This window comes from Moschus berezovskii, chromosome 24 (genome assembly GCF_049115385.1).
Source record: "Moschus berezovskii isolate FMDL1 chromosome 24, NW_MosBer_1.0, whole genome shotgun sequence".
NCBI classification, from domain to species: Eukaryota; Metazoa; Chordata; class Mammalia; order Artiodactyla; family Moschidae; genus Moschus; species Moschus berezovskii.
The window spans coordinates 61,838,868-61,853,765 of record NC_142483.1 but is presented as its reverse complement, the minus strand read 5'-3'; the positions used below and the strand labels follow the sequence as shown (position 1 = coordinate 61,853,765).

General features: G+C 38.6%; 1 protein-coding gene across 2 annotated transcripts in view; it reads right to left on the bottom strand.

Moving 5' to 3' along the window:
- The window catches only part of LANCL2 (LanC like glutathione S-transferase 2), a 103,215-nt gene that overhangs the window by 43,388 nt on the left and 44,929 nt on the right, over positions 1-14,898 (bottom strand). For both annotated transcript variants that reach the window (XM_088831755.1, XM_055414811.2), the window contains exon 3: positions 172-379. In XM_088831755.1, the coding sequence (XP_088687881.1) occupies positions 172-379 (208 nt within the window). The remainder of the gene's footprint in view (positions 1-171; positions 380-14,898) is intronic.

Sequence of the window (14,898 nt, the reverse complement as noted above, 5' to 3'; positions counted from 1 at the left end):
CAATATTGAGCCCAATCAGGCTCAAGATTAATTTTCAAACTTTCTTCTACTTAGACAGAACTACCTGAAAGAGCAGGTGAATTAAAAGAGAAATTCATTTTCGTTTTTTGAGTTTCTTTCAACAGCAATACTGAGAATTTGGAAAAAACACTTCCAATAGTAAAAACTCACTTTGTGATGCATTCCTGGGACTCACAATCACTTTTGAGTTTATGATATACAACAGCTCCAACAGCCAGGGGCCCAGCATCTCCACAGAGGAAAGTAACCCTTCGGCCATTCAGATTCCGAAGTGTTCTCTTTACGTAATCCAGGGATCGGAGCAAATAGGACTGGTCACATGTAACCCGGTACAACTGCAGGTACAAAAGGGCTATGCCTGGAATAGTCCCCCCACCCCCACAAAAAAAGACAAGCATTAAAGCCTATCCTTTTTATCATGACATTAATTCACAATTACATGAAACTCCTACAGAAAGTCTACACTTCTGAAGGGGTAACATCAAAAAAATCACATATGTTTCTTAAAAATGAAGGGAAAAAAACCCAAGGTAGAAAAAACTTTAGACAAGTTTAAATGTTGCCAATTGCTCTAACACAATGATTCAGTAACTCCTAGATAAGGGAAATGTAAGACTTCCCACTTATTCCCCATTCAATCTTCATTTGTCTCAAGGTTGTACTTATTATCCTTTGCTAACTTGGGTTCTTTTCTTCTTAATTCTCATATAATAATGTCCTCCTCCTATCTTATGCCAAATTACATGATTGCTTTTCGAATTTTGTACCCTCTTCTTTCCAATACCTATTTCTGACAGTTTTTCAATTTTCTTCAGTGACCAACCAACCAGTTATCCAGCTCATCATTTATGGAAGAGCCACATGATGCAGTTTAAGGTACTGAATTCACAAGACATAGCTTATCACCTATCCAACTTTCCTATGTGAGATTAAAGAACACACCTGGTTACTCAAGGGAACCAGAGAGGTGTCTTTTTCTGAAAATCTAAGGAGGACGAACTATATGGCTTCTAAGGAAGCACGCTATTATTCCTGGACTCAGGAAGTCAATGTGACAGCTAAATAATAAATCAATCTGTATAAATATATACCTAATAAAATATACTCAGGAAAAAGTATTTTTAAAAAATGATATGCTGGTCAAAAGGCCAAAAATAATCTATTAATGTTTGAATTGAGGTTCACTAATATTCTGTTCTTTATCTGATATCCTTTCACTTTTTATTTTTCATTTTGCTTTGTAAATTTCTCAAAATAGGTAGCTTCTTTCTTCTTTAATTTTGCTATTCAAGATATCCTACTTCCCTTTCAGACGAACGAACTCTTAACACCCACATATATTTTTTGAGAAGTCCTTTTGTCATTATCCATTGTTTATACAAGTCATTGTTTCAAAAACAGATACAAAAAGAGCACATTAATAAGCCCTAAAAAAGATCCTTCCATATGATTCACTTATGATTTCCAGTGTGTTTTCTGTATTCAAAAACTGAAATTATAAATATATAGAAAACAAGTTCAACCTCAACAAATTTCAAATATAATAATCACTATAAAAGGTTCACCAGTACTTCCTTACTGACTCAGAAACCGCTAAAAATAGTATGATCTGGCCAACCTATGAACATAAAAATCTATGGTTATATATATTCAAAGCTTAAGTATTTTAAAGCAAATGATGACAGGCAAAGTATAAAAAAAGAAGTCATCATGACATTCTGCCCCTGAATACTTCAGTATGAAAATCTAAAACATACAAACCTTTCCTTAGAAGGCAAATTAACACTGTAACTATCAAAATTAAGAATTACTACAATGGAGCTGTGTTTATTTTATTTTTTTCTTTTTAGTAAATCTTTATATCAGTTTCGGCACCAGTATCAACCTTGCTTCATAAAACGATGAGAAGTATTCCTTATTTTCCTGTTCTCTGAAACAGTGTAACAGTAGCACTGAGATTTCCTGTTCTTTAAAAAACAAAACACTGACTCTTTTACTGTTTATTGTTCGTTTCCTCCATTTTTATGGAGGTACAAAGGGCAAAAGATGTCCTTTTCATTATAGGGGACTGGGATGCAAAAGTAGGAAGTCAAGAAACACCTGGAGTAACTGGCAAATTTGGCCTTGGAGAACAGAATGAAGCAGGACAAAGGCTAATAGAGTTTTGCCAAGAGAACACACTGGTCATAGCAAACACCACTCTACACATGGACATCACCATGTACAAAATCAGATTGATTATATTCTTTGCAGCCAAAGATGGAGAAGCTCTATACAATCAGCAAAACAAGACTGGGAGCTGACTGTGGCTCAGATCAGGAACTGCTTATTGCCAAATTCAGACTTAAATTAAAGAAAGAAAGGAAAACCACTAGACCATTTAGGTATGACCTAAATCAAATCCCTTATGATTATACAGTGTAAGTGAGAAATAGATTTAAGGAACTAGATCTGATAGACAGAATGCCAGATGAACTGTGGACGGAGGTTCGTGACACTGTACAGGAAACAGGGATCAAGTTCATCCCCAAGAAAAAGAAATGGAAAAAAAGAAAATGTTGTCTGAGGAGGACTTACAAATAGCTGTAAAAGAAAAGAAGCGAAAAGCAAAGGAGAAAAGTAAAGATATACCCATTTGAATGCAGAGTTCCAAAGAATAGCAAGAAGAAATAAGAAAGCCTTTCTCAGTGATCAGTGCAAAGAAATAGAGGAAAACAATAGAATGGGAAAGACTGGAGATCTCGTCAAGAAAATTATACCAAGGGAACATTTCATGCAAAGATGGGCTCAATAAAGGACAGAAATGGTATGGACCTAACAGAAGCAGAAGATATTAAGAAGAGGTGGCAAGAACACACAGAAGAGTTATACAGAAAAGATCTTCACGACCCAGATAATACAACGGTGTGATCACACACCTACAGCCAGGCATCCTGGAATGTGAAGTTAAACAGGCCTTAGGAAGCATCACTACGAACAAAGCTAGTGGAGGTGATGGAATTCCAGTTGAGCTATTTCAAATCCTAAAAGATGATGCTGTGAAAGTGCTGCACTCAATATGCCAGCAAATATGAAAAACTTAGCAGTGGCCATAGGACTGAAAAAGGTCAGTTTTCATTCCAATACCAAAGAAAGGCAATGCCAAAGAATGCTCAAACTACCACACAATTGTACTCCTCTCACACGCTAGTAAAGTCATGTTCAAAATTCTCCAAGCCAGGCTTCAGCAATACATGAACCGTGAACTTCCAGAGGTTCAAGCTGCTTTTAGAAAAGGCAGAGGAACCAGAGATTAAATTGCCAACATCTGCTGGATCACAGAAAAAGCAAGAGAGTTCCAGAAAAACATCTATTTCTGCTTTATTGACTATGCCAAAGCCTTTGACTGTGTGGGTCACAATAAACTGTGGAAAATTCTGAAAGAGATGGGAATCCCAGACCACCTGACCTGCCTCTTGAGAAACCTGTATGCAGGTCAGGAAGCAACAGTTAGAACTGGACATAGAACAATAGACTGGTTCCAAATAGGAAAAGGAATACATCAAGGCTGTATATTGTCACCGTGCTTATTTAACTTATATGCAGGGTACATCATGAGAAACGCTGGGCTGGATGAAGCCAAGCTGGAATCAAGATTGCTGGGAGAAATATCAATAACCTCAGATATGCACCCTTATGGCAGAAAGTGAAGAAGAACTAAAGAGCCTCTTGATGAAAGGTTAAGAGAAGAGCGAAAAAGTTGGCTTAAAGCTCAACATTCAGAAAACTAACATCATGGCATCTGGTCCCATCACTTCATGGCAAATAGACGGGGAAACAGTGGAAACAGTGGCTGACTTTATTTATTTTGGCTCCAAAATCACTGCAGATGGTGATTGCAGCCATGAAATTAAGACGCTTACTCCTTGGAAGGAAAGTTATGACCAACCTAGACAGCATATTCAAAAGCAGAGACATTACTTTGTCAACAAAGGTCTGTCTAGTCAAGGCTACGGTTTCTCCAGTAATCATGTATGGATGTGAGAGCTGGACTATAAACAAAGCTGAGCGCTGAAGAATTGATGCTTTTGAACTGTGGTGTTGGAGAAGACTCTTGAAGAGTCCCTTGGACTGCAAGGAGATCCAACCAGTCCATCCTAAAGGAAATCAGTTCTGAATATTCATTGGAAGAACTGATGCTGAAGCTGAAACTCCAATATTTTGGCCACATGATGCAGAGAGCTGACTCATTTGAAAAGACCCTGATGCTGGGAAATATTGAGGACAGGAGGAGCAGGGGACGACAGAGGATGAGATGGTTGGATGGCATCACCGATTCGATGGACACGAGTTTGAGTAAACTCCAGCAGCTGGTGATGGACAGGAAGGCCTGGCGTGCTGCAATTCATGGGGTCGCAGAGTCGGACACGGCTGAGCGTCTGAACTGAACTTGCATTAAGTAGTTGTTTCCTGCTTCAGAAATTCTGTCTTTGATTTTAAACATAATATGTCTCAGTGAAGCCTTCTTTGAGCAGAATCTCTTTGGGGAAGTACAGACATCTTGAACTCTTAATTTCCATCTTTTTTCCCAGATTTTGAAAATTGTCAGCCATTACTTCTTTAAATAAGGTTTTGCTTTCCCCGCGCCCTTTTTCTTTCTGTGACTCCTATAGTGTATTAATTTTTTTTTGATGACATCCCTTAATCCATGCAGGCTTTCTTTACTTTTATTCATTCTTTTTAGTTTTTTCTCCTCTGACTGGTTAATTACAAATGACCTCTGCCAAGCTCATAGGTTATTTTTTTCTTGTTGATTCCTTCTGCTGCTGCTGCAGTTGACAACTGCATGTCATCTGTTTGTATTCTTCAGCTCCAGGCTTCTTTTCTGGTTCTATTATGTGTTGTTTTCCTGTACTGTTTTGTTTATGTATTGTTTTCTGTATTGTTTCCCTGATTTCATTAAAATGTGTTTCTCCGTTTTCTTGTAGTTCATGAGCTTCTTCAAAAACACTAATTTGAATTCTTTATCAGACAAACCATAAATCTCCATTTCTTTAGGGGTGGTTACTAGACAGTTATTTTATTATAAAATTCTAAAGTATAAGTGGTATTATGTTTCCTTGATTTTTCATGTTTCTTGAAGTCGTGTGTTCCTGTCTCAGCATCTGAAGATGTAGTCACCTCCTTCAGTCTTTATTGACAGCCTTCAAGAATGAAATGTCTTCTGTCAGCCTTACAAGGGATTCTCAGGCTTTCTCAGAACATCTCTATGGATATGCCTGCTCCACACTCTTTGTTCCCTGTTAGGGGAGAATTCTTAAGACTGTATGCCTCTCCTGATTCCATAAAGTCAGGCTGAGTGCTGAGTCTCCTGTTTGCTTTTCGTAGGGTAGTTGAGGGCCACTCAAGCGGGTATGCTTTCTCCCAATCCTGCTGGCTTGAGCCAGCTTTCTGCCCATGCTGAATGTCCACAAGGGTTGCACACACTGCCCTCAGGGGCACACATAAGGTGGGTCAGTGTGTGTGTGTGCAATGCAGAATGTTGGAGGTAACCATGGACCAATTTGTGGGGATCCACAGGTGGTGTCCCCAGTGACTCACGGGCAGGCTTCCCGATGGAGTCTGCAAAGTGGTTAGTGGACCTGTGTCCCCTGTTGAATCTTGAGCCCTGGCTGCTATGCCATCCTTGCCCCTCAGTTATGCAGCTCACCTTTGTAATCTGAAAGGGGTGAGAAAGAAGTGGGTGTCCTCAGTAGTTTCACACAGAGTTGCGGAAGCTGGGCACTCACTCACATGTTCTCATTTTTCTCTGCAGGAGAAATCAAGGCCAAGCGTCTCTCTCTTGGCACTAAGCTGTTGAGGATGAGGTGACAGGTGATGTGGGAATTTTCCTCTTACCCTTTTCAATGTGTCCAATCTCAGTTCTATATTTGTTTTCTTTGCTTCAGTGATATCGAGTAACTCCTCCACTGGACTCTTGGATCCCAGAAAGGTACTCTCATTTGTGTGCAATTATCAAAATCAGTATTCGTTGGGTGGGAGGGGGAAACAGTACAGAATTCCTGTTACAGCATTTTTATGTCATTCTCTTTGGCATTTCCTGTCCTTTAACTAATGTTTGGTAAAATTTCCCAGTGAAATTTTTGGGCAGGTAGTTGATGACATTCTCAAATTTTTATTTGAAATTTTATCTATTTAAACATTGTATCTGTTCCAGTGTAAGGTTTGGTAAATTATGTATTCAGAGAATTATCCATCTCAGTTATATTGTGAAATAAATTTATGTAGTGAAAAGCAGTCACGTTATTCCTAAAATTTCCTGTTTTAAGGTTTCGCAATTTATTGATGTTGTATGCCTGGTTCTCCTATCTGCAAAATTCTGTTCCTAATCAATGTTACTCTATGCTTATGTCCATGTTTCCTTGAATCTTATCTTGGCTAGTCTTCTAATACAGAAATCAGCAAATTTTTTTCCCATAAAAACCTAGATAATAAACTCTAGGTTAGGCCTTGAGGACCACATTCAGTCTCTGTTGGGTATTCTTTTATTTCACAATTCTTAGGAATATAAAGCCCTTCTTGGTACCAGGCCTGTGAAAACAGGCTGTATCCCAGATTTGGCCCATAAGCCATTGTTTATAACCTACTACCCTAGCAGAGTCCTCTGCAAGGCTCTAAATGAAAATATTTTCTACGTTCTTCTTATATCTTTTGTTATATTTTATATGTCTAGAGGGTGGTAACCTAGCTGGATTTAAAATCTGATCTTCATTTTTCACTCCTTGAAACTCTTGTAGGGTGCTGGTGAACTTCTGAATGTGGCCACTTAGAGTTTTAATACCAAGATGACTTCCTCCCTGTTGATACTTCTCTCATATACCTCCTCCTTAACTACTGACATCCCACACCACAGTAGAACATGTGGCAAAACTGATGAATTGACACTGATGCATCTTTTTCACCTAAAGCCCACAGTCTATACTGCCATAGGCTCTTGGTATTATACATCCTATGGGTTGGGACAAGTGTATAACAAGATGTTTCCACCCTGTAGAAGATCCAGAGCAGTTTCACTGTCCTAAATATCCTCTGTGCTCTGCCTGTTCATCTGTCCTCCACCTCTAAATTCACTGAAACCAGTAAACACTTTTACAGTCTTTAGTTCAGTTCAGTTCAGTCGCTCAGTCGTGTTCGACTCTTTGCGACCCCATGAATCACAGCATGCCAGGCGTCCCTGTCCATCACCAACTCCCGGAGTTCACTCAAACTCATGTCCATCGAGTTGGTGATGCCATCTATCCATATCATTCTCTGTCGTCCCCATCTCCTCCTGCCCCCAATCCCTCCTAGCATCAGAGTCTTTTCCAGTGAGTCAACTCGTTGCATGAGGTGGCCAAAGTATTGCAGTTTCAGCTTTAGCATAAGTCCTTCCAGTGAACACCCAGGACTGATCTCCTTTAGGATGGACTGGTTGGATCTCCTTGCAGTAGTCCAAGGGACCCTCAAGAGTCTTCTCCAGCACCACAGTTCAAAACATCAATTCTTCGGCGATCAGCTTTCTTCACAGTCCAACTCTCACATCCATACATGACCACAGGAAAAACCATAGCCTTGACTAGACGGACCTTGGTTGGCAAAGTAATGTCTCTGCTTTTTAATATGCTGTCTAGGCTGGTCATAACTTTCCTTCCAAGGAGCAAGCGTCTTTTAATTTCATGGCTGCAATCAGCATCCGCAGTGATTTTGGAGCCCAGAAAAATAAAGTCTGACACTGCTTCCACTGTGTCCCCATCTATTTCCCATGAAGTGATGGGACTAGATGCCATGATCTTTGTTTTCTGAATGTTGAGCTTCAAGCCAACCTTTTCACTCTCCTCTTTCTCTTTCATCAAGAGGCTTTTTAGTTCCTCTTCACTTTCTGCCATAAGGGTGGTGTCATCTGCATATCTGAGGTTATTGATATTTCTCCCAGCAATCTTGATTCCAGCTTGTGCTTCTTCCAGCCCAGTGTTCCTCATGATGTACTCTGCATATAAGTTAAATAAGCAGGGTGACAATATACAACCTTGATGCACTCCTTTTCCTATTTGGAACCAGTCTGTTGTTCCATGTCCAGTTCTAACTGTAGCTTCCTGACCTGCATACAAGTTTCTCAAGAGGCAGGTGAGGTGGTCTGGTATTCCCATCTCTTTCAGAATTTTCAGTTAAATATTTTCCAGAATACCATATAATTGAAATCATATAGTAGGTAGCCTTTTCAGAGTGCCTTCTAGAAAAACTAGAAAGTTTTAAGTTTCTTCCATGTCTCTTTTTGGCACACCTCCTTTTAATGCTGAATAATACTTCATTGTTTAGATGCACCATTTATTTATCGACTTACTCACTGAAAGACATCTTGGCTACTTCAAACTTGTGGCAACTATGACTATAGTTTGCTATAAACACTCACGTGCAGCTCTTTGGTGGGCCTAAGTTTTTACTTCATTTGCATAATAAAGAGAACTACTGGAACATATAGTAAGAGTCATGTTTAGTTTTGTAAAAAATTGCCAAAACATCTTCTAGTATGGCTGACTATTTTGCATTTCCACTAGCAGTAAATCAGAGTTCTGGTTGTTCCACACTGTCACCAGCACTTGCTACTGTGTTTGAAATTTGGCAATTCCCTAATGACATGAGATGTTGAACATCTTTTCATATGTTTTCATATGGCTTAACTGCCATCTGTATATCTTTTTGGGTGAGGTGTCGGCTCACACATTCTGTCTATTCTATAAGAGGGTTGTTCATTTCCTTATTATTGGGTTTTAAGAGTTTTTTTGTTTATGCTTGGTAAAAATCCTTTATCAGGTATGTTTTTTGCAATTTTTTAAAAATGTATTTTTTTTAATTGAAGGATAATTGCTTTATAGAATTTTGTTGTTTTCTGTCAAACCTCAACATGAATCAGCCATAGCATTTTTTCCAGGTTAGTGGCTTATCTTCTCACTGTTTTTCACAGGGTAGTTTTTTAAAGAGCTTTATCATTTACAGGGATCTCTTTTTTTTTTTTTTTTTCAAATTAAACCTTTGTGGCACCCTGAATTGAGTAAGTCTGTCAGAGCTATTTTTCCAATAGGATTTGCTCATTTTTTTTCTTAGTATCACATTCTGGCAATTCTCACAATATTTCAAACTCTCCACCAACAAAAGGATGAAGATTCACTGAATGCTTATGTTAGCATTTTTTAACCAATATTTTAAAATTAAGGTATGTACACTGCTGTTTGTTTGTTTGGACATGATACTGTTACAAACTTAACAGACTAAACATAACTTTTATATGCACTGAGAAACCAAAAATTTATATGACTCATTTTATGTGAAACTTGCTTTACTGTGGTAGTCTAGAACTGAACCTACAATATTCCCAGGGTTTTGGCTGTATTTCTTTCACAGATCACATATTCGGTGTTGTATGTAAAAAGTCAGTTCCACACCAAAGGCCATCTAGGTTTTCTCCTGTGTTATCTTGAGGAGTCTTATATTTTATGTTCAAGTCCATAATCTATTTTGCTAATTTTTTTTTTTTTTGCTAATTCTTTTGAAAGGTATCTAGATTCATTCTTTGCATGCAGATACCCAGGTGCTCTAGAACCATTTGCTGAAATGACCATCTTTGCTACACTGCACTGCCTCTGATCCTCTGTTAAATATCTGTGGCTCTATGTCTGGGCTCTCTTCTGTTCTTTCACTAGTACTACACTGGCTTGATTATTGCAGCTTATGAGTCTTAAAGTCTTAAAAGTCTCGTAAATTTAAAGTCAGATAGTGTTAGTTCTCCATCTGTTCTTTTCCTTCAATATTGAGTGGAATATTCTGAGTTTCTTTCCTCTCTTTATAAACTTTAGAATCAGTTTGTTGATATTCACAAAATAACTTGTTGGAATTTTGATTGGGACTGCATTGAATCTACAGATCAAACTGGGAAGAAATGACATCTTGACAATATTGAGTCTTCCTATCCAAGAACATGGAATATCTCACTTTAGTTCTCCTTTTGGTATCTTTAATAAAGAGCTTTGTAGTTTACCTCTCACCGATTTTTGTATATATTTTGATAGATTTGTACCTCAGTATTTTGGGGGGATGCTAATGTAAATGGTATTGTGTTCATTACTTTAAATTTCACTTATTCATTGCTGGTTTATAAAAAAACAATTTGTAAACTTACTTCATATGCAGATGACACCCTTATGGCAGAAAGTGAAGAGGAATTCAAAAGCCTCTTGAGGAAAGTGAAAGAGGAGAGTGAAAAGGTTGGCTTGAAGCTCAACATTCAGAAAACTAAGATCATGGCATCTGGTCCCATCACTTCATGGGAAATAGATGGGAACACAGTGGAAACAGTGTCAGACTTTATTTTTTGGGCTCCAAAATCACTGCGGATGCTGATTGCAGCCATGAAATTAAAAGGCATTTACTCCTTGGAAGGAAAGCTATGACCAACTTAGATAGCATATTAAAAAGCAGAGACATTACTTTGCCAACAAAGGTCCATCTAGTCAAGGCTATGGTTTTTCCTGTGGTCATGTATGGATGTGAGAGCTGGACTGTGAAGAAAGCTGATCACCGAAGAATTGATGTTTTGAACTGTGGTGCTGGAAAAGACTCTTGAGAGTCCCTTGTACTGCAAGGAGATCCAACCAGTCCATTCTAAAGGAGATCAATCCTGGGTGTTCATTGGAAGGACTGATGCTAAAAATGAAACTCCAATATTTTGGCCACCTCATGCGACGAGTTGACCCACTGGAAAAGACTCTGATGCTAGGAGGGATTGGGGGCGGGAGGAGACGGGGACGACAGAGAATGAGATGGCTGGATGGCATCCCTGACTCGATGGACATGAGTTTGATTGAACTCCGGGAGTTGGTGATGGACAGGGAGGCCTGGCGTGCTGTGATTCATGGGGTCACAAAGAATCGGACACAACTGAGCGACTGAATTGAACCTGAACTGAACTGAAACTTACTTTATATCCTGCAACTTTTCTCTAATTGCTTATTAGTTCCAGAAAACTTTGTTGTTGATTCTGATTTTCTACATAGAATGGCGATGACATCTGCAAAGGCAGTTTTATTTCTTCCTTCCGAATTTGCATACCTTTTATTCCCTTTTTTTGTCTTATTACATCAGATAGAACTTCAAGTATGACGCTGAAAGCAGTGGTGAGCAACATTTTTACCACGTTGCTGATCTTAGCAGGTAAATTTTAAATATTTTACCATTAAACATGACACAGTTTTTTTGTGATGTTCTTAATCAAGTTGAGGATGTTCCCCTGTATTCCTAGTTCACTGAGATGTTTAAATCACAAATAGACACTGGATTTTGCCAAATGCTTTCTCTGTATTTTACGATGTGATTTTTTTTTTCAATTTAATCCCACTCCACTTTCAAATATCACTATAACACTTCACGGGTAGAGCAAGTATCTTATAATAACAAAGTGTTCCTAAATTAACCTTCCTTTCTGTTGTATCGTACTATTGTTCATTTTACTTATACATAACATATACACGGTGGTACAATCATGCTCAAAATTCTTCAAGTTAGGCTTCAGCAATACATGAATCGAGAACTTCCAGATGTTCAAGATGGGTTTAGAAAAGGCAAAGGAACCACAGATCAAATTGCCAGCATTCACTGGCTGAAGAAAGCAAGGGAATTCCAGAAAAACATCTACTTCTGCTTCATTACCTAAACTAAAGGCTCTGTTTGGAACACAAGAAACTGGAAAATTCTTAAGAGATGGGACCTCCTTACCTGTCTCACTTCTTGCAGGTTAATAAGCAACAGTTAGAACTGAACATGGAAAACTGGTTCAAAATTGGGAAAGGAGGACAACAAGGCTGTTTACTGTCACCTTGCTTACTTAACTTATATGCAGAGTACATCATGTGAAATGCTGAAGTGGAAGAATCATAAGCTAGAACCAACACTGCTGGGAGAAATATCAACAACCTCAGATGTGCAGATGATCCCACTCCAATGGCATAAAGTATAGAGGAACTGAAGAGCTTCTAGATAAGGGTGAAAGAGGAGAGTGAAAACGCTGGCTTGAAACTCAATATTAAAAAAACTAAACTCATGGCATCTGGTCCCAACACCTCATGGCAAATAGAAGGGGGGAAAGTGGAAGCAATCACAGATTTCATTTTCTTGGGCTCCAAAATCACCAGTGTGAACAGTGACTGCAGTCATGAAATTAAAAGGTACTTGCTCTTTTGAAGGAAAGCTATGACAAACGTAGGCAGCATATGAAAAAGCAGAGGCATCACTTTGCTGACAAAGGTCCGTATAGTTAAAGCTATGGTTTTTCCAGCAGTCATGTACAGACATGAGAGTTGGACCATAAAGAACGTTGAGCACTGAAGAATCAAAAATCAATGCTTTCAAATTGTGGTGCTAGAGAAGACTCATGAGAGTCCCCTGGACTGCAAGAAGATCAAACCTATCAATCCTAAAGCAAATCAATTCTCAATATTCATAGGAAGGACTGATGCTGAAGCTCCAATACTTTGGCCACCTGACACAAATGAATCATTGGAAATGACTGATGCTGGGAAAGGTTGGAGGCAAAAGGAGAAGGGGGCAGCAGAGAACGAGATGGTTAGATAGTTGGACATGAATTTGAGGAAACTCCAGGAGATGGTGGAGGACAGAGGAGGCTGGTGTGCTGCAGTCCACTGGGTCACAAAGAGTTGGACACAACAACACATACATAATCATATATATATATATATGTGCATATATATAAACATACATATGTGCTTATGTAACAAACATATTCATTGCTGTTATTTGAATATATATTAAGTTCGTGCAAAAGTAATTGCAGTTGGTGCAAAAAAGTGGGGTTCAAAAGTGCTTGGTGCAAAAGTAATGGCTTTTCATTGATGCAAAAGTCAACCACAATTACTTTTGAACCTCAATTACTTTTGCACCAACTGCAATTACTTTTGCACCAATTTAATAATTTGATCTGCTAGATCATTTGAGAATAAGAAAAATAAAAGTTCTTATTTCACCTTCACTTATTCATACACTAAAGCTCTTCGTTATTTTAAATGCAGATTCAAGTAACTCCTGGTGACTCAGATGGTAAAGAATCCGCCTGCAATGAGGGAGACCTGGGTTCAGTCCCTGACTTGGGAAGATCTCCCGAAGGAGGGCATGGCAACCCACTCCTGTATTCTTGCCTGGAGAATCCCCATGGACAAAGAAATCCATGGGGTCTCAAAGAATTAGACAAATCTGAGTGACTAAGCACAGCAACAAGTAGCCAAGTAATACCATTTTCCTTCTCACAAAGACTTGGTTTACCATTTCTTGAAAATCAAGTCAAATGGCAACAAATTTCCTTGATTTCTGTTTGAGAAAGTTTTTATACCTCCTTCACTTTTAAGGATAATTTGAAAGGGTACAAAATTCTAGGATTTTTTTTTTTTTGACTCTCAACACTTGAAATATTTCACTCCACTCTTACCTTGCTTACACTGTTGCTGAAAAGAAGTCTGGTGTAATTCTGATCCTTGCTTCTCTATAACAGGGCAGTTTTTTCTTTTATGTTCTTCCAAGAGTTTAAAAAATTTATATTATTGGAGTGTAGCTGATTTACAGTGTTGAGTTTGTTTCAGGTGTAAAGCAAAATGAATCAGTTATACATATACATATATCCAGTCATTTTTCAATTCTTTTCCCATTTAGGTCTTTACAGAGTATTGAATAGGGTTTCCTGTACGATATATGTGCTCAGTTGCTCAGTTGTGTCCAACTTTGTGACCCCATGGACTGTGGCCTGACAGGCTCCTCTGTCCATGGGATTTCCCAGGCAAGAATGCAGGAGTGGATTGCCATTTTCTTTTTCAGGGGATCTTCCTGACCCAGGGATTGAACCCGTGTCTCCTTCATTGCCAGAGGGATGCTTCACCACTGAGCCACCAGGGAGGCCCTGTGCTATGCACTAGGTTGTTATTAGTTCTCTACATTACATACACTAGTGTGTCTGTGTCGATCCCATTCTCCCAAATTACTGTTCCCTCCCTGCTTTCCCCACTGGTAACTCTAAGTTTGTTTTCTACATCTGTGACTCTATTTCTATTTCATAAATAAGCTCACTTGTATCCTTTTTTAAGATTCCACATATAAGAGATATCATACAATATTTGTCTTTTTCTGTCTGACTTACTTCACTCAGTATGACATAGGTCCATATGTTGCTGCAAATGGCATTATTTCCTTCTTTTTCATGGCTGAGTAAATTACATTGTATACTGTAGCCCTCCAGGCTCCTCTGTCCATAGAATTCTCCAGGCAAGAATACTAGAGTGGGCAGTCATTCCCTTCTCCAGGTTATCTTCCTGACCCAGGGATCAAACCTGGGTCTCCCAGATTCTTTTACTGTCTGAGCCACCAACGAAGCCCAGGAATGCCCCACATCTTCTTTATCCACTCCTCTGTTGTGGACATTTAGGTTGACTCCATGTCCTGGCTATTATAAATAGTGCTGTGATGAACACTGGGATGCATGTATCTCTTTCAAGATTTTTTTACCTTTGGTTTTGTGAAGTCTGGATATTAAATGCCTAGATGCAGGTTTTTGTTCTTTGTTTTTGGTATTTATCCTGTTTGGTATTCTCTGAGCTTCCTAGACCTATGGTTTAGTGCATATTAATTTGGAAAAATTCTTAGTCATTATTGCTTCAAATATTGCTTCTGATCTTTTCTCTGTTTCTTTTCTTTCTGGTATTCCCATTTCACAATGTTAAACCTTTTGTCATTGTTTCCCATTTCTTGAATATTCTGCTTTCTTTTTTTTCCAGTTTTGTAAGTTTCTTCTGCTGTATCTTTAAACTA